At 45.6% G+C, this 27,197-nt stretch overlaps 1 protein-coding gene across 1 annotated transcript in view; it reads left to right on the forward strand.

Annotated features, from left to right (window-relative positions):
• Positions 1 to 19,017: 19,017 nt before the first annotated feature.
• UCK2 (uridine-cytidine kinase 2) overlaps positions 19,018 to 27,197 on the forward strand; it is a 38,811-nt gene continuing 30,631 nt past the window's right edge. The window contains exon 1 of the mRNA XM_004706855.2: positions 19,018 to 19,038. Coding sequence (XP_004706912.1) covers positions 19,018 to 19,038 — 21 coding nt within the window. The remainder of the gene's footprint in view (positions 19,039 to 27,197) is intronic.

Raw genomic sequence — 27,197 nt, forward strand, 5'->3', positions numbered from 1 at the left:
GGAGGGGAAAAATGAGGACCTAATGTCGGGGGTTTAAATGGAGAGAAAATGTTTTGAGAAACGATGTACAAATGCGCTTTACACAATTGATGTGTGTTTGGATTGGGATAACAGTTGGATGAGCCCCTAATGTAAAAAAAAAAAAATTGTTACACGCATTCACAAGGACTGAATGAATGGGAGTGAATGTTTTGTTTTGTTTGGGTTGCACTTCAATTTTCAACTCAACAGTGAACCTTTAGGACAGGGTAGAATTGCGCTAAGGGGTTTCAAGGCTGCAAGTCTTTACAAAAGCAGACAGCTACACCTTTCTCCTGCAGGACTGGCTGGTGGCTTTGAACCAATATCGTTATCAGCAGCTAAGTGTTTAAACATGGTGCCATCCGGGCTCCTGTGGATTCCGTGTGGACCTTAAGAAGAGAGCACAGTGCTCACAGCAGAGATGCTTTAGCAGTTACGCTCAACTGTTCTGGGCACTACATTTCAGGGGTTTACCCAGCCTCTATGTACGGCTTTGGAATATCTGAGTATTGACAGTCTTAAAAGTACCATAGGTAGAGAATTTAACACAATAATCGTTGGGAAATACGAAGATCTACATGAACCCCCCAAACCAGGCGTTCAGGTCTTTTCTCAGCAGTAATTTGATTATGAATTGCAGGTTCTTTCGGAACTTTGAACCACACTGTGAGAAGGTGGGAGGTAAGGAGTGGGACAGCAGCCTGGAGAATTGAAATCTGGGATATATTTGGTCTCCACTTCTCTGGATTTGGCTTTGTGGGATTTCCCTGGGATTTGTTTCTTATATTTGGAATGATTGTATGCAGAGCATGAACACAGATGAAAGATACCACACCATCAAAACCCAACAAACACATAAAGCCCAACCACTGCCATGGAGTGAGTTCTGATTCACAGCAGCTCTATCAATGGGAGCGGACAGCCCCAACTTTCTCACTTGGAACTGCTGGTAGCTTTGAACCATCTACTTTGAGCTTAGCAGCCCAATGCCTGCCTGACACAGTACCACTGTAGAGTCTACATGCTTATGTGCTTTTTAGATAAGTAGTCCCACGTTGCCTTCCAGAGGATTTGATTCCACTTGTACTCACTAGCAGGTTTTTTACTTTATTTATTATTATTTTTAGTTATTTTATTGGGGGCTCTTAACAGCTCTTATCACCATCCCTACATACATCCATTGTGTCAAGCACATTTGTACGTATGTTGCCATCATCAGTTTCAAAACATTTTCTTCCTACTTGAGCCCTTGGTATCAGCTCATGTCCCCCCTCCCCCATGAACCCTTAATAATTTTTTTTCATGTCTTAACCACTATCTCCCTTCACCCACTTTCCTATTGTCCGTTCCTCTGGGGGGTATGATATCGATCATTGTAATCGGTTCACGCTTTTACCCCAACCTTCCCCTTACCCTCCTGGCATGGCTACTCTCAATATGGGTCCTGGGGTTTATCTGTCCTGGATTCCCTGTGTTTTGAGCTCTTATCTGTACCAGTGTACATGCTCTGGTCTAGCTGGATTTGTAAGGTAGAATTGGGGCCATGGTAGTGGGGGAGGAAGCATTAAGTAACTAGAGGAAAGACTGGCTGCTTTCTTCCTTGTGACCCTGCTGGAAGATGTCCAATTGTCTGCAGATAGGCTTTGGGTCTTTGTTCTGGGTCTTTGGTGCCTGAAGCCTCATGATCATACAGGTTTCACCAGCAGGGTTTGAGAGTGCCACCTCTTAATGACATTAGATGTTATTGAACAATTTGTTTGCTCATCTGAATAAAAAACACGAATGGGGCATCTTAAAGAAATTCAGGCAAACAAAGAATCATCAATGTGAATGAAGGGAAGTACAGAGTGCTTAGCTATTAATGAAATGTAAATAAGAAAGAAAAGTGTCTGAGTAGTACAATTGGATGCAGGCCACCCACAGGTGCCTTAGAAGATAGGCCTGGTGATTTGCTTCAGAAAGGTCACGGCTGAGGCCCCAAACCAAATTCTCTGCCATCCATTTGATTCTGACTCAGGGGGATCCCTCATTGTAAGACAGGCAGAGCTGTCCCTTTAGTTTCCCGAAGCGGTAAATCTTTAGTTGAGCAAAAAATCTTTCTCCTTCAAAATGGTTGGTTGTTGGATTTGATCCGCTGACTGTGGTTGCTGGTTCAGTGCACAATCCACTGGCTGTGCCACCAGGGCTCTTGGAAACCCCGTGGAGTAGTTGTAATCTGCACTGGGAGGGCCGCCGGGAGTTGAATCTACTTAACTAACAAGTTAAAGTTGGACAAAAGGTGTGGGCAGAAGGCAAATTAATAGGATTAGGAAGTACAAATAATGATAGTAGGGAAGGCCAGGAATTTCTTTCTTTTTTAGTTGTTTTATTAGGGGCTCATACAACTCTTATCACAATCCATCCATACATCAATTGTGTAAAGCACATTTGTACATTCATTGCCCTCATCATTCTCAAAACATTTGCTCTCCACTTTGCCAGGAATTTCTTGAAAGTTTTGATTTAATAAACAATTCGATGGATTCTCCTAGCTGCATTGTCAATATTGATTGCTCGGTACAGTTTGCTCAGGACAGCAGGCAGAGAAGAGGATAAGGAAATAAGGGGCATTGTGGTTTTTGTGAATCAAGTGTTTACTGGGGAGCCAGGTGGAGGAGGTCCATGGAGTGCTTCTGAGAAGGAAGCCAAATTGAAGGTGCAGTTACTTGTGGGTTCCAGGTCCGGGAGGGGCAGGGAAAACCCAAGAACCAAAGCAGAATGTCTCTTTGGGGTCGCAGCTCATGAAATGGTCCTGAAGCCATGCTAGCAGGGACTTCCGGACTTCTGAAATGCAGCCTGAAGGGAAGTAGGCAGGGCACGCCAGGGCGAAGAAGTGAGACGAAGGAGCCTGTTTCCCCAGAGGGGCTAACTAATGCTTGGGCACTAATTTTAGTTCGACATCCCGGAAATGGATTTCTGTTTGAAGCAGCACCTTTCCCCATCTTTGACTGTATACTCCTGGTGTTGAGTGACTCATTTTGGAAGGTGATTGTGGTACAAGGATCTGGAAAACCTTTTAAAAACAGGAAAAACTAGTTTTACGTTCTCTCAGCATCTTTTTTTAGAATGAGTAGCCCAAGATTTTCCTGATCAATGTAGTTGTTTGGTTTGTTTGCTCATGGTGCATGCGTACTTTATTATTAAGTTGAATATCTCGTTTTAATTTTTCATTATTAGTGCCCTTTATTAGCTTGTAAGTCCAACCTTTATTTGTATTTGTTGGAAAGCTATAGATTTGATAACTTGTTTTTTTAATATATAAAAAAATAGCAAAACTTGATGGCCCGAAGGCAAATATGCCAAAAGTCATTGTCTCTGTATTTAGACACTGACTTGATTAATGGGTAAAGAGGTTGGCCCGAGTGACCAAAACTAGAAAGTTCTTATGTGTCAATTAGATGGATTTTAAAGTTTCTTCTGGATCAGATGGAGCCTGCATCTCCCACCCGATTGGCTAGCTGCATTCATTTGCTCCGGACTCTACATTTTTGATAGTACGAGGAACAAAAGGATTAGGTAGGTTCTCATTATTGCCAACCGACCCTCCCACTGCTTTAGTAAGCCCTAGCAGGCTCACTGTCCCCACGGTTACAAAAATACCATGGGTAAAAATATTCAGGAGCTCCTCCTCGTGGGTAATTGTAAGACCCTATCCTCCCAGGGGGTAGCAGGAGTGAGGGGCAGTGTTAAAGCTGGCATTGTGATGTTTGTCTTTCTGTGGTTTATCCTTTTGTTTCTTGCCTTTACCCACAAGCACAGATTCTCAGCTTCTTTTCGTTACTTTGTTTCTTTCTCCTTTTACATCTTAAAAATACATAAAACAAAACAAAACAAAACATGCCCATTCAGCATTTCCTACATAGATAAATCCATTACACATTCTTCAGCTTGTGTAACTCAATCCACCTTCCCCCATCCTCCACAGCAAGCGTGTCTCTCTCCCAACCCGTCCCATGCCTGGTAGGGAGCCACTAGGGATTGGTTTCTATGTATTTCCTTAAGGAACCTTCCTGGTGTAGTGGTAACTCCTTGGGCTAACTGCAAGGTGGACAGTTCGAAACTACCAGCTGTTCCATAGGGGAAAGGCTTTCTACTCCCAGAAAGAGTTACAGTCTGGGAAACCAGAGGGACAGTTCTACCTTGTCTATAGGGTCGCCATGAGTCAGCATTGACCTGTTGGCGATGATGACTTTTATTTATTTGCCTATCTCATGTAAGTGAGGTCATACAGATCTGCCCTGCAGAATTGTTTTCAAGGTTCCCTCGTGTTGTGGACGTGTGCTGCATTGTCTTAACTACTGAGCACTCAGTTTGTGGAACAGTACGGTTACAGCAGGAGTGGTTTGTGAGTCTCCACACCTCCAGCCCCCTGGAGTTCTTGCTGACTTGTGATGATTGCCAGTGGGCAATGCCCTGCCCTCGTGCGGCGCGGCGGTGCTTGGACGTGGATGACGCTCACTCCCCTCTCCAGCTTAGGAAGGGGCTCTCTGGGACCTGCCTGCATGTGCCCTTGGTGGAAATGGCATTTGGTCATCACATGGTTGTGATTTAAACTCTGACTCCCTTGGTCAGAGGACCCTGAACCACTTTTTTTTTTTTAAGCCACTTTTGTAAGCCACTTTTGTATATTTATCTAAATTATGGTCCCTTTCCCAATTCCTTAGTTCCACTCGAAACTGTGAACTCGATCTCCCACCGACCCCGATTTTGTGACGGTTTCTTTGTTCTCAATGTCACATTTAAGTGCCCTTTTGCCTTTGACTCCCTGGGCACCATTATGACCTCATGCTGATGGTCTCCCTCCCTCAGAGTCTTGGTCCTTGTCCGGTATAAGACTTAATAAATGGACTTCTATAAATGATCTTTGAATTGGGGCCTCCTTGTCTCCCCTCTGGAACAGTGTGCACCACATTTTGTCTATCCTTTCATCAGTCGACAACATGAGGTTGTTTCCATCTTTCAGCCACTGGTCTTGGTCTCTTTCTGAACATTTGCAGACAGCTCATAAGTCCCCGTTATTTTCCTGACCTGGGTGTGAGTTTTAGTGACCGCAGGCCCAGCTCTGTAGCGCACGCCAAGCCAAAAATCAAACTCACTGCCATCGAGTCGGTGCCGACTCACAGACTGCTTTCTACTCTCATGAAAAGTGACTCTCAGAAACACAGGGTCCAGTCTAGCCTGTCCTAAAGGGTCACTGCGATACCTGGCACAGGTTGGCTTTCTGAAGCCTCAGTCCTTTTATACAATGATGGGCAGTATAAGTCAAGCAGGTACATCTGCTGCTTTACTCTGTGTAATCCTCCCCTTTTGGGGATTTACTGAAGAAATGCCAACCCTTCAGAGCAACCGAAGGTCCTTGTGATCTTTTAAAGGGCTGGGGATAACTGATATTTTCTGCTCTACCAAATGGCACTAGTATCTACATAGCATGGTTGATGGAGCCTTTCCCCTGGACTCTCCGGAAAGGGAGAGAGCTTGTTAGGTAAGTGTGTTTGTTTTGTGGGTGAGACAAGCAAAGAATTGGTGGATTTGTGGACTGACAGGACCAGGAAATGGATGGCATGGGAAGCGTCGCCAATGTGGAAACTACTGGGATTGGGTAGAAAGTTCCCCGGCATCTCTCCAAAATCAAAAGAGATCTTTCTCTTAAGGGTTATTGTTCCCAAGGCTGCCCCTCTCCCAATAAATCTAGTTCCTTTCTTCCCAGTTGCCTCCTTGTTTATTTGATTTGCCCTGTGAATAACTGAGGTGCTGTCTCATGACAGTTTCCCATTTAGATCAGAGAAGAGGCTTTAGAACTGGACGCTGTCAGGAAGAGAGGGGCCTTTCCTGGAGACAATGGATGCTGGGAAGCAGCTCATTGTAGAGCAGATCATCTCAGTGATTTTATTCTTTTACTAACGTTTCTCTTCGCTTCACTTGTCTGTCAGTTTGTCATACTGCCGTAGTCTGTGTGTTGGTTGCTGTGATGATGCTCGGAGCTTTACCACCGGCATTTCAAATACCAGCAGCCACTCAAAGTGAACAGGTTCAGCAGAGCTTCCAGACTGAGAATAGACTACTAAGAAGGAATAGGCTGGCCACTTCTGAGGAGTTAGCCCTGAAAACCTCCTGGATCGTGCCAAAACATTCTCAGATACCAAAAACCTCATGACGGACAATAAAGCATTGTCAGACACAGTGCCAAAGATACAAACCAACCTGGCTTTGAAGAAGCACAGCCAGAATGCTCCTTCGGAGCAAGGAGGTGAGGCTTCCTCTGGTCATGTTATCGGGAGAGACCAGTCCTTGGAGAAGGGCTACGTGCGTGGTGTAGTGGAGGGACAGTGAAAAAGTCCCTCTGCAAGATGGACTGACACGGCGGTTGCAGCAGTGGGCTCAAACCTAAGGACAATTGTGCGGATGGTGTGGACTGGGCAGTATTACTCTGTAGTGCATAGGATTGCCATGAGTTGGGACAGACGGGATGGCACCCAAGAACACCAGCAGTTCTCTTTGCTAATAGCACTTTGCTGGTAACTCCATCATGACTCGTCGTGGCTCCCCGTGACAGGGTGGGACTGCCCCATAGGTTGTCATCTGCAGAGCTGCTGGGTGCCTACGTACCGCAACCTTTACGGCGATAGGTACCATGTCGATGGGACTCCATCCATCTCCATGATTTTAATGGAAAGACATCTGGTTGCCCTTTAGGTCTTTTTGGAGTTGATTGCTCTTAGGGTCACCGTCTCCACGTTGTTCGTCTTATTTATGTTCTACGTTGTTTGGCTGAAAGGTGGCCTCTTGAGCATGTCTTTCGTTTCAGGTTAGAAATCGTCTCTGAGGTTCTTCTAGTCTTTCTGACCAGCAAGTCTGGTCTTTTATTGTCTTTGGGTTTTGTTCTTCTCTCTATCGCCATTGTAATACCCCTTCTAACTGCCATCTTTCCTGGTGGTCTCCGTCAGTAGTGGCTTTAGCTGGGGTCCCTGTAGTTCGGAGGCTTTCTTCAAAGGGCAGTCCTACTCCCTGTCCTGTAGAGATGGCTCGATGGCAGCCAGGGGGCTGTAGCTCTGCTCTCAGGAGTGAGGAAGGAGCTGTGGTTCGTGTGTACCATTCGTTTGGGGACGAATTGCTTCCTTGTGTTTTGTTTCCCTTTGTTCCTCTATGCGTCCTCTAGGCGGGAAGAGGAGATGCACACAAGCTTTTGCTTTTAGGACTCCCAGACGATACTCAGACCAGACTGGAGAGGCATATCTTTATGAGCTGTGTGTGTATTGCTAATTGGCCTAAATGTCCCCTGTGACCTTCATGTCAGAGCTTCCGTTCCAATGTCTAATTTCTGTAACTGTGCCCCCTCCAATGTGTAAGTAGAAATATCTATCACGGTACCTACATATGAATGCTCCCATAAGAGAACCTTCCCCATTTAGCATGCGTATTTAGCGCTCTATCAACACACATTTTTTATAACTGCTGTTCAAGATTGAATGTATAGATTATTGTATTTACCAAAGCTACTCCTTGATTCTTGTGTGCCTCTCAGTGTCTTTTGAAATAGGCCCATGTTTATATATTTTTAGTCACTTCTCAGGTTTTGGGTTTTCTCACGAAGCTCCTTGTCTAGCCAGGACTCCTGTAGCCCGTGCCAGCTGACTTGCGTGTTCCAGGTTTTTAAGTCCTTATTGTACGAACACACTCACAGGGCAATAGGTGCTGCTTGAGTGTTGCCTTGGGGTTAGCTGGTGTCACTGAGTCGGCAGCTGTGAGACAGGGAGCACCTGTGATGTGAAGCTGGAGGTTCTGGGAGTCCAGGTGGGCAGGGTAGGAGTTGAAAAACTTGGCTGTGACACAGCCCCCCACGTTGCGAGGAGACTTGCACTGTTGTTTCCTTGTCCGGGATAGTACGGCACCGATTAGATTTGGAAGGCGCTGGAGCTGAACTCTGATCAGCCTCCACATGGCCCCGTGCAAATTCACTAGGCTCTCGGATGCTTGGAGGAGGCTGGCTTGCCTGGCGCCTGGCCACCCAGGTGTTGTGCAGTAAAGGGTGACTATAGGGAGGGAAGTGTTTTTAAGCCTTACAGAGCTCTGTGACAAGGTGTAGAGCACATCTATCATATGACACAGCTATACATTTCGGGTGTGAGGCGAATTTGTTTCTTTTCCAACAATTTTATTGGCATATAACGCACACATAATACAATTCAATGGTTCATTCACACCGAGATGAGTGGTACAGTTGTCGCCACAATCGGCTTTGGAACATTTTCTTCATTCTTGTACTCATCACTATTAGCTTACCATTTCCTCCCACCCTCCCCTGCCAGACCTTAAGGAACCATTCATTCAGTTACTGCCTCCCTCCAGATTGACCTGTCCTGGATTTCATATACAGGAAAACGTCAAGGAGTTCTGATCTCCAGACAGGAAGCCTTCTTCCCCCCAAGCTCCCTTTCTCTTTAACCACTCCTTCCTTTGTCCCAATCTAAACCACTTCATGGACATTCTTAAATTTATTCTGCAGCAAACCAAGAGTAATTCCTTAAGGAAAGATAATTGGACTGATTTGGACAGCTCAACTTAAGTGTGGTTTTCCAAGGGGAAGATTTTGACTGTTAACGTTCCTACCTAACTCTTAGACTTTGGGCTTGCATAGAGAGAACTGGAGAGCGTTCTAAATAGATAAATGGAGTGGAAACGGCTTCCAGAGTCTGATGTCACTCCCGACCACAGCAGATTTCAACTGGGCTAAGCTTTCAGAGCCCAAGAAGGAAGGGCCCAGGCCTAGGGTTTTCTTTTGACCCGTGGCAAGCGTCTAGACATAGGCAAGACTCTGAAGTTTATCATGCACAAGCTTATTGCTTCCTTCCCGGGAGAGGGAGCATGTAAAGGGCTTGGGGGAGGGCAGCATTTCATTTCTAGGAAGCTGGTAATAGTTCCTAGAGTTCTCTCACACCTGCTAGCTAAATTGATCCTCAGTCAACAACAGTCTTGCAGATGATAAAATTAAGGCGCCCCTCCCCACCCATAGCTCATACAACTAGTAAACGTCAGAGCCAGCACATGAACACCCTTGCTTTCTAATAAATTCCCTGAAGCAACTGGCCACCTATGGTCCTAAGTACCATTTGAGTCACTTCAGGCAACATTGAGCACTTGTTGTATCCTGGTCTATAAAGATGAGTAAGTCAATAATAGAAAACACTTAGCTGACATAACTGATGACTGCACGATATGGGGTGCAGAGTGTCTTGGGAACACCCATGAGCAGGGAGGGAGGGAGACATAGCTGCTTGGGGTGGGGAGCTGGCGAAGGAAGAGCAGAGCAGGTGATGACTGAGCTGGGGGCAGGGTGCATAGCAGTTAGGTCGCTTGGAGAGGGAGGCAGGTGGGAAGCATCCAGGTGACAGTAGGAGGGCTGGTGTCAGCAGTGTGCCCTCTCAGGAGTGGGAGGAAACGGCTGCTTGAGGCCAGCTTTGTGGCCTGTGTGCCGCAGGGTGCCTCAGTGGCTCCTGTGTGCACATCACATGTCCCTCCCCTGTTGCTCTGGTTGTCATCTGTCACAGTGCCCCCCCCCCCCCACTTTCATTCCCCCTCCAATTACCTTCTCTTTTACCTTTTGACCCCCTCCTAGCTTTTACTTTAGACTGCCAGTGTTGGCCTAGCACCAACTGCATGAAGTGCTGGACATCATCATAGGCTTGGGAGATGGGTTTGTTGCCCCTGGTCCAGATAAACAGAACTCAGGAAATAACAGGTAGCCATGTGATCTGGGCACGTGAGCTCCCCACCCCGCAACACTTATTAAGTGTTTTGACCATTATATGAGATGTACGTCAGGTTTGATAGCCTCCTGTGAGCTGTCGGGCTTCTACAACAGGGAGGCTCAGGTTACCAATCCATCCAAGGTTGCTCGGCGACTAAGGCATAGCACCAAGGGTGCATGTGTGGGTGAGCCTGTTCCCAGTGCCCAGAGTGTCATGCAGAGTGACTGGCTCCCCGGTCTGACCTTCTGGCAGCCTTGCTTTGCTGACAGATGAACGAGTGAGAAGCCAGGTGTTCTGACTGGCCAGGGGATTTACTTGCCCCTGGAGAGAGCGTTCAAGTCTAGGAAGTTGATGGGCCGGTCTCGCAGTGGAATGTCTGGGCATGTCCCAGGATCTGCTGAGGCAGCAGCATCCACATGGTCCTGACAACTTCCTGCCTGGCACACATCTCACAGGCCACCTGGCGCTGGTGTTTCCCATGACCAAGCCTGGGCACCCTTCTTGCCAGAAGAAAGGCCTTTTCTGAGGCGAGGGTGAGTAGGAGTAGCCCAGCATTCCAGCTGTGTCCAGAGCGGGTTTATAACCTCACCTGCATGCATCTCTATCCTTAGAGATTGTTCGGGAGCTCCGAGAGAGTGGTTAAAGGATTGGGAAAATTGGGAGTTTCTTGGATCGGCATCTGTTAGGAACACCCTGCTGTTGGGGTTGCATTTGGTTTTGCTCCATGTGTTTTGAAGTGTGAGAAAGATAAGACAGTTCCACCAAGTCACAGCATTTATTAATTACACAGGTCCTGGAGGGCCATAATTAAATCTACATCAAAAGTCCCTGTGGTCCAGGCAGACTTTGAACTTCCTGGGACAGTTCTTCCCAGTGAGTGCCTTCCTCCCAGCCTGCTTTACGGAGGTTACGGCCAACTTCAGTCACCCCAGTTGCTATCCCCCTGGATTTTCTAGATGTCTAGAGCAGGAGCCCCTCTAACCCCGATGGCCACGTGCTCATCACTGTGGGCTTCCTTGGCTGCTTCCAGAAGCCAACCACCCGGAGCCTGCTGGGGCCTTCGGCTTTCTCTCCTTGTTAGCCCGCTTGGGCTCTGTATTAGTCTAGGTACTTTGGAGAAACAAATCCACAGCGACTCATGTATAAGAGAGAGTTTTATACAAAGAAAATGTGCATCACGAAAACATCCCAACCCAATGCTGCCCAAGCCCACAAGTCCAGCATTAATCCTTTAACCCAACACCAGTCCACAAAGGCCTTCACCTCACAAAACAGAGGCAATGATGCCGACTGCAGGAGGAAAGCTGAGTCAGTGAATGAACAAGCATCTCAGCACTAGCGGGGGTCTCCACACGGCTGCTCCAGCACCCAGGGCTGCATCGGGATAGGTCCATGTAGCTTCTCCTTGGGGATGTCTTGTAGGAAGTCAATCTTGCAAGCTGAAGCAGGGAGCTGCTAAGGCAGCTGCATCCTGGTGCGACCATCACAAAGCAAGAGACCCGAGAACTAGAAAGGCGAGGCTTCACCACCCATTTATCCCTCTGCCTTTCAACCAGCACCACATGTGATTATCGGCCAGGCTGGCACAATTAACTAACTCAATCCACCCCTTGCCAGCCTGGCACCTGTATATAATTCTTAGCTTCACAATTGCAATGAACACCTATACCTTAACCGTATAATCCTGTGAGTTTTTTCCCTTACCTTTGAAACTTTGTAAGCCAACTGCTTCATGCCTTTATCTCCCCCAATTTTAGTTATCCAATTTATATACTGCCCACTTATATCAACCCAGTTCTCTGAGAAGACAATCATGTTTTTCAACACGAAGTCTTCATTCCAGTTGGAACCTTGTAAAGTCTGCATCCACAAGCAAAGTCAAATCCGGACAGGCCATCCATAAGTCAGCAACAATATGCACCAGTTCACAGGCTCAAAAGTCTCCAGCTGGTCGGGTTCTGGCTCTCTCAAGAGTTCTTCTGCACTCTGTGTTCGGATCTATGAACCTTCCCCTCATTTCAGAGCTCAGCACTACCCTGTCAACAAGGTCAGTTAGCTTGAAAGTGGAAGTCCCTTCCCCAAGGCAAATCCAGACAAGGAGCTATTTGCCTTCTCCTGTAAGCACCGTGTGCTGCCTTTGTGCTGTCTACTCCACCTCCTTTTTATAGCTGCCACTGTGTCCACTCAAAATATATTTTATTACAAGGCTCTATATGTGACCTCCTCCCTCCTCCCCTCCCAAAAAGTGGGTGAAGGGAGATGTCGGATAGGGCAAAATATGACAAAATAACAATTTATAAATTATCAAGGTTTCATGAAGGAAAGGGGAGCAGGGAGGGAGCGGGGGAAATGAGCTGATGCCAGGGGCTTAAGTGGAGAGGAAATGTTTTGAGAATGATGAAGGCAATGAATGTACAAATGTGCTTTACACAATTGATGTATGTATATGTATGGATTGTGATAAGAGTTGTATGAACCCCTAATAAAATGATTAAAAAAATATTTTATAATTCCCAACCTCCATGCCCGTGGTTAGGAGCCCTGGTGGCATAGTGGATTCAAAGCCACCAACCATGCCACCTCATAGTGACCCTGTAGGACTGTGGCACTGGTCCATAAGGATCCCGAGACAGTAAGTACAAATGGGAGCAGACAGCTTCATCTTTCTCGCATAGAGCAGCTGGTCTCCTTGAATTGCCAACCATGTGGTTAAAAGAGATGAAACAAATGCATGGAGGAGAAATGGGTGAGGTAGAGATGGCAGGGCACGTGAAAATCGCCCAGAAGCAGAAGTGGAAAAGAGACAAGGAACTTCCCTACAGACACTACAGAGAGAATGCCTTCCTCTCGGGCCAGCACAACAGAAAGCAAACCCACTGCCGTCAGACTTGATTGCCTGTGGTTACCAGTCCACCACTTAACTGATAGTGCCACCAGGACTCCCTTCCCCGAGCCAGCACCCTCTGTTTGAACTTACACCCCCCCAAATCGAGAGAATACATTTGTTTGTGAAAACTGTCTACCTGCACTAGATAATTAAGACCGATGGGCCCGCCCCCACCCCCACCAAATTCGAATTCCGCTGCAGCATCCTCCCTCTTGGGGCCAGGAACACATGGTTTTGAAACAGGTGAAAATCCCCATTATCCTGTGCTGTCGCTGGTACCGACTCCTCCAGGTTTCCATCACAGAACTACAGGACCCCTAGTCTTCCACCCACACCCGCCCTTCCTTAACCCCACACTACTCTGCAGGCTGGGTCCAGACATCCAGCGCCTTCTCTCCCACTGGCTGTGTTCAGGCTCAGCCACAGGCCGCTACCCTTTTAGTTTTTTTTTACCTGCGTCTAACACCTTTGGAGTCACTTTTTTGCTCTTGGTAGTTTTCCATAGTGATCGAGGAGAAGAGGGGATGGAGGTCTTAGGATGCAACTCTTCCTTCCACCCACCACCCTCTGGGTTGCACGATGCTTATGAGTGAAATTGTGATCTTATCTAATATCTAGTCACTGTTTATCACTCCCTTGCTTTTTATTGGTATCCTTGGAACTTTGAAGGTAAACTCCAAGAGAGTAGGGACATATCGACATGATTTATCTCAATTGTTTAATAATTTACCAGGTATGAGTAGGCACTTGAAATTGCATGCATAAAAAAGACAATAAGGTAACTTGTCAAATAATAATGCGTCCTAGCAGTACTACATTTAGTAAACAGTGATGTGTTGTACTGTAAGGGTGGGTCTCACCTACGTGGCCATCTTAAGGCAAAGAAGCTGAGACTAAGAGGTTAAACACTGCCCAAGGTCACACAGCAGATAATACCCATGCCAAACACAGGCCTGCCTGACTTTAGCCTCTTTTCTGCCCAGACTGTTCTTCTGATAGGGAAATATAGCCAATGCATATTATCTCGTATGTATCCACATAACCACTTTCATAATTTTAGTAATTTTTATCATTTTCAGTGAACAAATGAATCATAATTGGATGGTCCAGCGGGGCTGGTGGCACAGTGGGTTTAAGCATCTGGGCACAAACTTGAGCCACCAGCCAACCTCAGGAGAAAAGTCGAGGCAGTGTGCCCCCTTGGCCTTGTTGTTTCTCCATCACCCTGAGTGTGGTTGCCTTCAGTCTAGCCATGTCTTGGATGAGACTTTTGAATCTGCCATCAACCATGTTTATGTGACAGTCTTCTTTGACCTCCCATGTCCTGTGTATCCCCGCAGACCCTTGGACACTATTGTGACCTCTTGTCAATGGTCTCGCTCATCCAGATGGTATGTCTTGTCCCTTGTCCCCTTCAAGACTTAACACGTGTCCTTTAAAAGAGGGGGAGAAAAAGTAGGCGAGAAGAGTCCTTCCAGCATTTCCAAAAGAACTTACAACACAAAACCTTGCACATGAGTGTTCGTCATAAGCAAAAGGTGGAAACAATGCAAATATCCATCAACTGAAGAGTGGATAAACGTGGTGTATTATATTAGAAAAGGAATTAAGTGTTCATATATGTACTACTTCAACATTGACGGACCTTGAACCATTTTTTTTTTAACCATTTTTATAAAGTGAAAAAGACCAGTCTTAAAAGCCACATATTGCACACTTCCACTTACATGAAATAACTGAAATATGCAAACTAGTAGAGACATAGATTACTGGCTTCCTAGAACTGAGGAAATTAAGACTTGAGCTCTAAAAGTTAACATAACAATGTAGTGATGTATAATTATGAATATCTTTTTAAAAAAACCACTGTATTGAAGGGGTGGGGGAGAAAGACTTTCAGGATCAAAAGATTCCTAACCAAGAAATAAAAGCAGATTTGCCCCATTTTCCAATGATTTGAATGAAAATTGGTAATAAGCTCAGGTTCAACTCCAAGAGAAGACATTGGAGAAGAAGCACACTGGGCCTGGAAGCCACAGGAATGATGACATGTATGCACACACGCAACGTTTACTTAGGCTCCCTGACATTCTTTCCTGCTGAGTTTAAAACTCACCGCCGCCTGAAACATCTGGTTTCTCCCCGAGTTTTTATACTTCCAAATGAAGATGCTGACAGCTAATGAATAGGGGAGGCCTTTGGTTTGAGGGGGGCAAAGAAAAGCTCGCCAGACCCCCTTGGAAACTGCACAGAGCAGGTTCTTCTCTGCCCCATAGGGTCACCTAGGAGAGTCCTTATTGAAAAGAAAGGCATCAATCCCCGCCTCACCCTTGGTCGGAACCCTTAATATAAAAATAGGCAGGAAGCAATACTGTGCCCAGGTGTTTGCTCTTACCAGTCACTTGGCTCAGTGACAGCCTCCTCAGTTTTTCCCCCCTTGGGCGGCGAGTCTCTGCCACCCCCCCACCCCCCCAGGGCTCTGTAGAAGACTCCCCAAAGAGCTAGGCTTCTTGTGTGAGGCAGCCAGTGATGAGACCACCCCTGAAGGGCTGCTGTTTGCCCAGACTCCTGGTGTGGGGGGTAAGGGTGGGTGAGGGCCCCCCTCCATTGGTGTACATACTCCCTGTCCCGAGGGGGACCCCTCAGGGAAAACCCTATGAGGGATTATTAAAGTATGCCAAGCCCATCTTTGCTTCCTTAGGGCCAGTTAGTTAACACGTGGAACTGTCTGAAGTCCTGCACCGACCTTTGAAAACTTCCTTGACAGTGCAGCCAGGTGTCTGCTGGCTGCTGGCAGTGAGTGGGCCTCCGCTGACTTCAGAGACAGCCAGGTGGGCTCTGGTTTCAGCTCACAGGTCCTGTGTCATTAGTGAGTGACGCGACGGGCAGGAAAGACACTCAGTTTTATGAGGATAAAAACGTGCCTGACCCACAGGCAGTGGACAGATGCAGTGCCTGCTCTCGTCTAGTGTTTCACATCTGGAAGAGAAGTTCGTTAGACCTCAGTATAAAAAGGAAAAGGGGCTGTGAGTGGGCCCCAACCCACAGAGATCTTCCGTGGAGCTGAAGGAACGGGCGCCTGGCCCTGCACCGTTTCTGCAGCTGTTGCAGGCCTTGTTGTGGCTGTTGTGTCTGTCCGTAAGCCTGGTGTGTTGGTTCTTCTCTCAGTTCATGGGCTGCGCAGCCTTCTTCACCACCACTGCAGTTGGAACCCTCAATTCTTGTCTTCAGTTTTTGCAGCCATTGAACAGTCCACGGCTCCGGGCAGCTGCACCTTAAATAAGCTGTTCATAAAGACAGGGACTTTGATTGGAGTTTTAGGGATCATTTTTGCTGTCTGGTTTTTAACTGCTCCCAGCCAGACCACCTAATTACCTGTGTAAGTAGGGCCCAGGGGGAAAGCACCAAACAACTATTTGGATGTCGTCAAGGCAGAGGACATGCCTGCTCTTCAGACCCACTGCTCCAGGGTGTATGTATGCAGGGGCTTACCTCTGGAGACAGAAGAGAAGTAGTAGGGCAGACACGACTGAAGCAGACAATTCTCAAGGCGCTGGGCTGGTTGGAGAACAAACCACTTTGGCCACTTTCTATGAGTGACATTATAAAAAAAAGACATTTTCTTTTAAGGTAACATCTTCGACTCATTTTCTCTGTCTAAAGCAATACCAGTATTTCATCAGCACCAGAAGTTAGACTAAACCTAATTCATTTATTGTTTGTCTAAGAAAATATTCCCTGGCAAAACAGGGAGGGTGGAGGGAGAGTGGGTAGGAAGGAGGGAACCGATTACAAGGGACTATATGTGACCTCCTCCCTGGGGGCCAGACAACAGAGGGGAGGCGTTGGACAGGGCGAGATATGACAAAATAACAATTTATAAACTATCAAGGGCTCATGAGGGAGGGGGGAGCGGGGAGGGAGGGGAAAAATGAGGACCTAATGCCGGGGGTTTAAGTGGAGAGAAAATGTTTTGAGAATGAAGTACAAATGTGCTTTACACACACACACACACACACACACACACACACACACACACACACGAAAATGATGATGGCAACAAATGTACAAATGTGCTTGACACATAGATGGATGGATGGATGGATGGATTGTGATAAGAGCTTTATGAGCTGCTAATAAAATGATTAAAAAAGAAAATATTCCCAACTTTGCACAGATGATGAACTTGTGTGTGTGGAAGTAGAGGGTTGCCTGCCTATAGGGTCTTTGTAAAGAAGGCAACATTCATTTTAAGCCAGGAGCTTCCATGGGTTCACTGGAGATGGAAGCAGATGTTAAGCAAACAAGGACTCACTGCCATCTCATAGCAACCCTTTAGGGCAGAGCAGAAAGCCCTCTCATTATCCCAAGGAGTGGCTCGTGGTTTTGAACTGCTAACCTTATAGTTAGTGGCCCAACATGTAACCACTGTCACCAGGGCTCCTCTGTCCTAATGATAATGGGTTTTAAAGCATAACTAGAGTGCACAGCTTTTCTTCATAGCAGCCATTGTCTCAAAGATGATAAGTAAGATTGATTTAAATGTGGACACTTTGGGAACAAATGACAGCTTATAGTTTTATGGGCCACTGTATCTTGCATGTGAGATTTTGGGTGGGAATTCTACCCCTTTGAGCTTCATTCTTGCATATGTATAAAATAATTAGAATAGTATAAGGTGTGGGATCCAGCCCCACATCCGTATGGATCCTAAGGGACAGTTGTGTAACTGAAGGGAAGAAATTAAGAGATAAAAGTTTTGGGGTGCTCACTTACATGCTATCAGGAACCAGGTCCACAAGAGAGGGAGAGAATGTATTCTTACACCATCTTATGTAGTCTTGGGCATGCAAGCTCCCCTAATTACAGGTAACCATATATGTAATAAACTGGGAGGCCCCCCAGTTCATTGGAGGAGTAACCTAACACCAGTGCTGGGGACAGACAAGTGGGAGTGACTGTTCCCTGAGCAGCAAGAGCATTAGCAGCCTGTCTGCTCCTATAGATAAAACTGCCGGCTAGATAGCAATCAGCCGTGTGCTTATAAGAGGTAACTTTAAAGTAACACTATGTTGTGTGTGTGTGTGTGAGTGTGAGATATTGTGGGGATTAATCTTAATTATGAGAATGTGATTGGGACTCATCTAACTTACAAGTGTGAAGGTCTCCTTCCACCCAGAACTCCTGGCCTCCAGGCTTCTTAAATAGAAGAATAAAGAATTTGTCTTCATATACTTTCTTCCCAGGCCTCAGTTTCCCACAATAAGGAGGAAAACAATGATTCCTACTTCCAGTGTTAATGCTGCTGTACTTCTTTCTGGATATTATTTTTGTACAAAATAGAGGGAAATTGTGTGTGTGTGTATATATATATATTTTTTTTCTTGTCATCAAGTGCATTCCAATTCATAGCGACCTTATATAACAGCAGAATTACCGTTGTGCGTTTCTGAGATAGTGGGTCATTATGGGAGTAGAAAGCCTCATCTTTTTCCTGCAGAGCTGCTGGTGGTTTTGAACTGCTGACCTTGTGGTTAGCAGCCCAACTCATCCATCTTGTTAAATGTATCCTCAAGATTTGCCCATGTTCCCAAACAGTCATCATAAGCATGGCATGCGATGTACTAAGGTGTATTGAACTAACCATCTCCTGTCCTGTCCTATTTTTGACTTTGTGAATTGTGTAGGTTGTCCTCCCCAGGGATAAATATCTTTAAAATGTGTGTGCTTTTAAAATATTTTGTCAGATGCATTCTGGAAGTAGAGTTATTTGTTAATGGGATGAACAGTTCCACAGAAACCGAGTGGTAGGCCCACATAGGGGGTAGGGGGGAGAAGAGGGATTAAAAGTCCCATCCGGGAGCAATCTCCCCAGGGAAAGGACTATAATGTGTTCTTAGCACACACCAGGAAGTACAGAGCTCCTAGAATCTGGCTCACAGGTGGTAATTAGTAATGCAGGTTACTCATTTTTTATTTAAGAAGAAAATTGAGTTCTGGACCCGAGAAGACAGCTGTATGGCAAGTCTTCCATATCTCCACCCCGCTGTGCCCCGCCATGGTTCAGAGCCTACACGCACAGCCCAGACCTGGGGAGGATGGTTTGCTTCCCCTGAGAGAGTCAGTCAGATTCCTTAGATTTTGACTGAGGCTGTAGCACTGGGCTACATGCACAGAGATGAATAAAACAATTCCTTCCCCCAAGATTATGCACTTACATCTTCGAGAAAGAAGCTGTTCTACAAAGACATAATTCTTAATAGAATATGAAATGAGGCTTAACAGTTATTTTCCTTTATAAATGCAGGAACCATTTTAGTTGAGATGGGGAAAGAGATTATTAAGGTAAGATTAGAAATACATAGACTTTACTGTGTTTCTTAATTTTTTCTCTTTAGCCATAAAATTAGACAGCCAGGCAGCAAGTTTAAGATTCTCCCAATAGGAGGGTAAAGGGAGAATGGGTAGGAAAGAGGGAACCGATTACAAAGAACTATATGTGACCTCCTCCCTGGGGGACAGACAACCGAAAAGTGGGTGAAGGGAGATGTCGGACAGGGCAAGATATGACAAAATACCAATTTATAAACTATGAAGGGCTCATGAGCGAGGGGGGAGCAGGGAGGGAGGGGGAAAAATGAGGACCTAATGTCGGGGGTTTAAGTGGAGAGAAAATGTTTTGAGAATGATGTACAAATGTGCTTTACACAATTGATGTGTGTATGGATTGCGATAACAGTTGTATGAGGCCCTAATAAAATGTTTAAAAAAAAAAAAGAGTGGGGGGAAAAAAAAAAGATTCTCCCAATAGGTATACTGAATTTATCTTGTTTCTAAAAATGCACATCAGGTTTTACGTAATAGTTTTATTATTGCATCTTTTCTTTAGTTCTTTCATCTTAAAAACAAACAAACAAACAAAACAAAACAACAACTGTTCTTCAGTAGAAGACAGCCTTAAAGGAGCCTCTCACCTATACTATTCTGGAAATCCCCATTATTTTGGGGTTTGTGTGACTGTAAAGGGGTGGCCTGTTTTAGCTCTTTGCCATTGTAGGGAGACACAGGATTTCACACACATACTAGAGTACTCTGTGTGGGGTTAAAAAATATGCTTGAGTTTTAAAGAAAAACATAGTTTTTAAAATGTCACTCCTCTACCTCCTAATGAACCCTTATGTCTGTTAGCAGGCTTTACTACGATTAGGCTGCAGTTGTTAGTAAACTTGTAAGAGATCTCTGTGATAACCTGAAAGGAGTCTCTCGTCTATTAGTTTGGTTAGAATTATTACTACTATCCTATAGACTCAGAGACAGCTTATATAAGAGTTGGTAAAGCTGAAGTTCAACTGGACTGAGTGAGGATGGCCATAGGGTCGTGTGGGCCTGTGAGACAAATGTTCACCCGTAAGGTGTCAAAACGAGGGGTCCCCACAGTAAGACATTCATGGAGGGTACTTGGCACGCCAGGCCATGCATGCCCTTTCAGGCGGCCTTCTGTACACTACCAGTTTTGACATAACAGATTTGTTTTGCATTTTATAACCTCATGGCCAAATCTGCAGTATTGCAAGTAGCTTTTTATACACTGTGATTGGTTAAGAACAGGGCTGATGGCAGGTTTATCATTTGAGACAAGAACAAGATCCACTCCACTGATCTTGAATCCACCCAGAGTATTCAAGGCTAGTGATGAGTCAGGAATGCAAATGTCTGGAGAGGCTTAATTCCTACTCAGTGCCTCCCCTGGGTGAGCTGCAAAAGGCCACCCGTGGTTACACATTTTCAGAGAGGCTGTGGGATGCGCTTACTTTATTATTTGTTGGTTAATAGCAGAGGATGCAAACATCCCATAGATTAGTCTGATCAAGCTATGAATTTTTAGACTAGATGAAAAGGTGAAACATTCCATCCCATACTTGTCTTGCACATTATAAATATATTACCATAATAACAATAGTTGTAATTTAGGCATGAAGGAAGGAACTAACTAGTGGTAACAGTGCCCTGAGCATAACTCAGCTAATGCTGCCGGGAAGACCTTCAATCGGCATACTTCCCCTGAAAATCATTTCCTCTTAAAGGGAAGGTTTCCGTGGCTGCCTCTGAAGCTCCATATTATCCTCTGTATGTTCCCAAAGCTTTGCTGGCATTGAAAGGACAAAATGTTATACCGGTCATTTTTCTACTACTAATGATTTTTTGAAGCATTATTTTCCAAACACGTAAGTGCTTCCCTTTCCCCCTCATGGTAACGATAAATTCAAGCCTTATGGGTATTTAGTAGTAAATAGACAGAATTTATTTTTAAAAAATATCTATTTAATATCTATTTAGGGTTAGATTTTATATAAACATTTACAAATATGGTTATTTGATTTTTTTAATAGTTAAAAAAAGTTGCCTTGAAGGTATGTTATGATGTAGTTGCCAATTGCTTGCTAGGTTAGTTACATGCCAGCATTGCAGTAATCTTTAGCTGTCATCTTGTTATGGACAAATGCTCACCAAGCATCTATTTTGTATCTTATTGTATTGTACACTGCCACAAACTTAAGGCAAGTGGCCGACGTATATTAGGTGCAGGTACCATTCCTTTAGACCACAAACATAAGAAAGTATCAATCTAACTTAATCTTTGCTTCCAATTTTACTACACTCTTTTTTGTATACGCAGGGCAGTCAAGATTATAAATTGGTTTTGAGTAAAGTTTTAAAATCCACGACCCATTGAAGAGATGGTTTCTGATTAGGCCACTGTCAGCAGTTTGAAGCCACCAGCCGCTCCTTGGGAGAAAGAAATTAGTCTTGGAAACCCCACCGGGCAGTTCTACCCTGTTCTATAGGGCCACTATGAGTTGGAACCAACTCGATAGCAGTGAGTTTGGGTTTGTAACTTTTTCTTTTCTTTTTTAAACATTATTTTATTGGGGATTCGTACAACTCTTAACACATTCCATCCATCCATCCATCCATCCATTGTGTCAAGCACATTTATACATTTGCTGCCATCATCATTCTCAAAACATTTTATTTCTGCTTGAGCCCTTGGTATCACCTTGGGTTTGTAACTTTTAAGGTATTACACATTGCCATAAAGAGAATGATCAGAATATTCTGATAAAAGCCTGTTTTCATTGGGGTGGGGGGGTGCTTCATTTGTGAGGTTCTCCAAGCTTACTGCTCACTGCTGCTCCCAAAGCCTGATCCATGGGAAGGGGTGCAGCTATGGGCCACGGCTCACAAGTCTCTCTCCTAGTGTGTTCCAGAGGGACCCAGCTGCAGGTTTGTCTGCAGTTGTTTGTACAGGAAGTCTGTGACCGCACCTCCTTCACATCTTACTTCCTCTCAGTTCTTTGCACTCCCTGCTCTTCCAGTGACTTTGTAGTTCAGGGTTCAGAGAGCTGCTGGAGTGGTGCCCCCTTGTGGTCATTTGATTTGGGATGTTTAGACAGAGGGTGAAAGAGCAAAGATCACGGAATTGAGAGGAGCATATAATCTAGTGGGATTTGCTAAATCTGATCACCAAGCCTTTTCTAAATATAACACAATAAAAACAATTGATATATTTCACTCCATAAACCCAGAAAATTCTTCAGGAAACATCATCTTAGAAAAAGCAGCTACTTGCAAAGACTGTCATGTGTGAAAGGGCCAATCTCCTTCATAAATAAAGAGCTTTTATGGAGCCACTAAGAAATAAAGGCCAATAATTTGGTAGAGATTTGGTGGGCAGGAGACATCAACAGACTGGATTTTGAGAAAGGAAAACAAGCCCTTCTCCATGAACGTTTTAAAGCCCCCTCTGTAAAAGATGAAGTGTCCTCTCACAAACTTGGGCACCTTATTGGGAAGGAGCAATCCTGGAGAAGGTCATGGAGCTTGGTAAAATGGAGCAACAGAGCCCCCAGAGAAGAAGCACACAAGCCTGTGTGAATACGAGATGTTGAAGGGATCAGGTAGCAGACACCAAAGAACAAAAACCATCATTGTGTGACCACCTTCCTTCCCCACATAAACGCTGAAGACGAACGTGTGCATTAAGTAAGTGTGGTGAAGAAGGCTGATGATGCCCGGCTATCGAGACCTATAGCGCCTGGGGACTTAAAGGCTTGAAAGTAAACAAGTGGCCATCTAGCCCAGAAGCAACAAAGCCCACATGGAAGCAGCACACCAACATGTATGATCATGAAGGGCCGAAGGGACCAGGCTTCGAGCACCAAAGGCGGGGGAGGAAAAAAGAAATCATATCGTGAATGAGGGTGGCGTGTGATGGGGACCCAATGCCCATCTGTAGACAACTGGACATCCCTTGCAGAGGGGTAGTGGGGAGGAGATGAGTCACTCAGGGTTGAGTGTAGCAACAGTGAAACTCACGACCTTCCTCTAGTTCTTAAACACTTCCTCCCCCCAACTATCATGATCCCAATTCTACCTTGCAAACCTGGTTAGACCAGAGGATGCACAGCAGTACAGATGGGAACTGGAAACACAGGGAATCTAGGACAGATGAACCCCTCAGGACCAGCGGTGAGAGTGGCGATACCGGGAGGGAAGGGGGTATATAAAGGGGGAATCGATCACAAGGAGCTACATATAACCTTCTCCCTGGGGGATGGGCAACAAAAAAGTGGGTGAAGGGAGACGCCGGGCAGTGTAGGTTAAGATAAAATAATAATTTATAAATGATAAAGGGTTCATGAGGGAGGGGGGAGCAGGGAGGGAGGGAGAGGGGAAAAAGGAAAATGAGGGGCTGATTCCAGGAACCCAAGCGGAAAGCGAATTTTGAGAATGATGAGGGCAACGAATGTATTAAGTGTGCTTTACACAATTGATGTATGTATGGATTGTGATAAGAGTTGTATGAGCCCCAATAAAAGGATTAAAAAAACTAAAGAACAACGACAAAAAAAATGGAAAGGCAGTGACAAAGAAGCACCCCACCACGAGATAGGTGGGCCCAGTGGCTGCACAAATGAGCCGAAACAACCGTTGTGAGGATTGTGCAAGACCAGGCAGTGTTTGGCTCTGCTGTGCAGTCATGGGCTCAGTGTGAGCAGTTGGGGCTGACTCACAGCATCTAACAACACTTACTTACAAAGGGAAGACAACACAGACCACAATGCTAAGGGTATTGCTAAGGGTATGGGTTTGTGTTTATCTCTGGTGACAGGGATTTAGTCGTTTGTTTGCCTTCTTTGTACATTTGTATATGATGCATCCTTTGTGAATGAGAAAGAGCTACCATTTTCTATCAAATTCTTTTCCCTTCTCCACTTCCAAGGGCTGGCATGATTTCTTCTGTTGTTGCCCTCTTGGTCCCTTGTCACCAAACCTTTCCTTCGAATGGTGCTTTACAAAGGAGCTCTGGTGGCTCAGAGTTCAGAGCATTGATGCTTGCTCCATGGGGGAAAGGTGGGGCCGCCTGCTTCCACAAAGCTTTAGACCCCAGACTCCATCGTCTGACTCATCGTGACACTGTGCCATCAGTAGATCTGCCTGGGAGAGTTTCCAGGGCTTTACACAATTTTTCCAATGTTGGTCTCTTTAGTCTGCTTCCTAATGGATTACTTATCTTACTGTTGAGCTCAGAGAGCTCGAGGTGTCACCCGCTCCTTTGTCAGGTTGGAAGTTCAAACCACCAGCTGCTCCAAGGAGAAAGAAGAGGTTTTCTACTCAGATAAAAAGTTAGTTTCAAGAGCACACAGGGATAGAGGGGGTTGCTGTGAGTCGCCGTTGACTTGACGGCAGTGAGTTGGAGTTATGGGTGGCCCCTGAAGACCTGGTAACATTCTTCCAGAAAGACTAGGGTCATGAAAACCCTATGGGGCAGTTGTACTTTGACACATGGGGTCACCACCACCAACGGATTAGTCTGAATCGTGCAGGGTGGTCTTCCATGTGGAAAACCGACCAGTCTTGAGAAAAGGAGTACCACGGTCTATATACAGGCCATGTCGGTGGGTTTTGCATGTATTTCTTTGGATTCCAGAAGTAATTGTGGATCCTGCATGGTGATGATGAAGATGAGGAGGTGGTGATGAACAATGAATTCAGCAAAACCCAGAAGCGGGGACCCTGGAGGATCCACATTCTTTGACTGTTGTTTCAAATGCTGCGGAGGGGTAAATAAATAATAAGCTGAGTTTTCAAAGACAATCAAGGAGACTCTCACAAAGGAAGGGAAGTGAGTGCTTGGCACGTGCTTATGGCTTCTCGCTAGCCAATTTGGGTGATCAACATAGAAGCCCTAAGCAAGCTAAAGAGGAACTTCAAAAAAGAAAAAAAAAATTTTTCCTGTTTGGGTGGCGGCTTGACACACTAGATACTGTGTCTTCTGTTTTCCCAGGTTAGATAAGGACCATTGGAAAGATAGCAGACTTTCCTCCTGCAAAGCAAGGCTGTGCGATTAAGCCCGCAGTAAATGTTTACTCTCCATGTAGCCTTTAGTTTGGAAAGACTCAGAATAGGATTCAGTTGGCTCAGGGCACTCTCTTGTATCCACTGATTTGAAAAACCACAGAGGGCGGGGAATATCAGCCCGTTTTGTGCCTCTTACGCAGCAGGACTATGCCCTTCGTGGCCATGCCATTCTTGCTCCGCGGTCAGACTGGCAGTTGGGCAGGTTTGGGGATGCTCTCACTGGCAAAGGGCTCAGTTTGCTGGGTCCCTCAAGTGGAAAGGGGGGAAGGAATTAGGCCCCGCTTCCTTTTATTTAGCTGTCCCGCCACCTATAGCCTGATGTACAAGCTGCAAGGGGACTGCTTCAGCTCGAAACGTCAGGTCTATGTTCGATTCAACAGCAAAGGTCAAAAATGGGGGGAGCAGTTATCTTCTAAGGAGGTTACAGGAGGCCGCTGCTTAACACCTCTGCTTAACCCAGAACTTGGCATGGTCCCAGCTGGATTAAAAAAAAAAAAATCACTGCCATCAGTTGATTCAACTCATAGCCATGAGAGAGTGAATTTCTGAGATGAAATTATCATGGGAACCTGAGAGCCTCGTCTTTTTTACCTGTGTAGGAGCTGGTGGGTTTGAACCACCAACCTTACAGTTAACAATCCAGTGCTTAAAACCCCGCCCCTATTTTGCATCTGAGGATCCTTCTATTAAATGACACCTCCTTGTTGTGTCACCCAAAATAAGTTACCAGTGTTTTGGGTTTCACAGGCATGCACACTACAGTTTCTGAGCCTTGTGGCAAGGGCGACCCCCCCCCCTCCCCCCCGTAGTCCCCAAAGGAATTGTGTTGGCCGGAAGGCCAGGTGGTTCCCTTAGACAGAGCCCAGACAGATGAGTGGCATGCTTATTCCAAAGACAGGGGCAAGGAAAGCCACATTTTGTTTGATTGATGTGTCCTGTGTACAGTCCCAGAGAGAAGGAGCTAGATGAGGTTTCTTGTCTGCACCAGCAGTCAAGCACCTGGCCCTCGTACTGCACCATTAGCTGCTGGAGTGTTGAGTTCAGGGCTGGCCGTACTCGATGCTTACAACCCATCCCACAACACAGGGTAGAAATGCGGAATCAAGATTCCTTGCCTGAATGAAGCTAAAGAGCCCTGGTGGTACTTGACAAATAACCGAAAGGGCCGCAGCTGGAACCTACCGATCACTCTGTGAGAAAAAGATTTTAGCCTTGCCGTATGGGGCACGTCTATCCTGTCCGGTCCTGTCATCATGACTCATGATCAGTTTGGTTCTTTTTGATTTCACCCGGAGCTGACTGGCTGAGAACTGTAGGGCTGTGTACACAGCTAGAATTTCTCCCATCCAAAGCAGTTCCCTCTTTGATGTTGACCAAGGTACTTGTTAGTGTGGCTCTTTGGCTTATTTTAATTTGTAGAGACCCTTTTCATTAAGTCTTAAATAGAACTAGACATTCACCTAATGACACTCCGGCTTGAAGCCTGCTGAGAGCTGTCCAGCCTTGTGTTCTGCCCCAGTTCTGCTTTTCAACACTTTGTGTCTTGTGCAGCAGGCTTACCCAACGCAATGCATTGTTTCGTCTCTTGACTGCTACTTTCATGAGCATTGATTGTGGGTCCAAGCAAGACAAAATCCATGACAACAACTTCAGCCATTTATCGTGATGTGACCTATTGATGGAGTTGTGAGGATTGAAAAACAATATTTTCTCTACATTGAGTTTCAATCCAAAAGGAAGGCTACAATCCTTGATCTTCATCAGCAGGAAAGAAACACATAGTCTGATTGGCGATACTGGGAGCGTAGAGGGAGGGTGGGTTGGAAAGGAGGAACTGATTACAAGGATCTACATATAACCTCCTCCCTGGGGGACAGACAACAGAAAAGTGGGTGAATGGAGACTTTGGACAGGGCAAGATATGTCAAAATAATAATTTATAAATTATCAAGGGTTCATGAGGGAGGGGGGAGCGGAGAGGGAGCGGGAAAAATGAGGACCTGATGCCAGGGGCTTAAGTGGAGAGCAAATGTTTTGAGAATGATGAGGGCAATGAATGTACAAATGTGCTTTACACAATT

This window comes from Echinops telfairi, unplaced genomic scaffold (assembly GCF_000313985.2).
Source record: "Echinops telfairi isolate 266 unplaced genomic scaffold, ASM31398v2 ScPeMD7_7424;HRSCAF=8462, whole genome shotgun sequence".
NCBI lineage: Eukaryota > Metazoa > Chordata > Mammalia > Afrosoricida > Tenrecidae > Echinops > Echinops telfairi.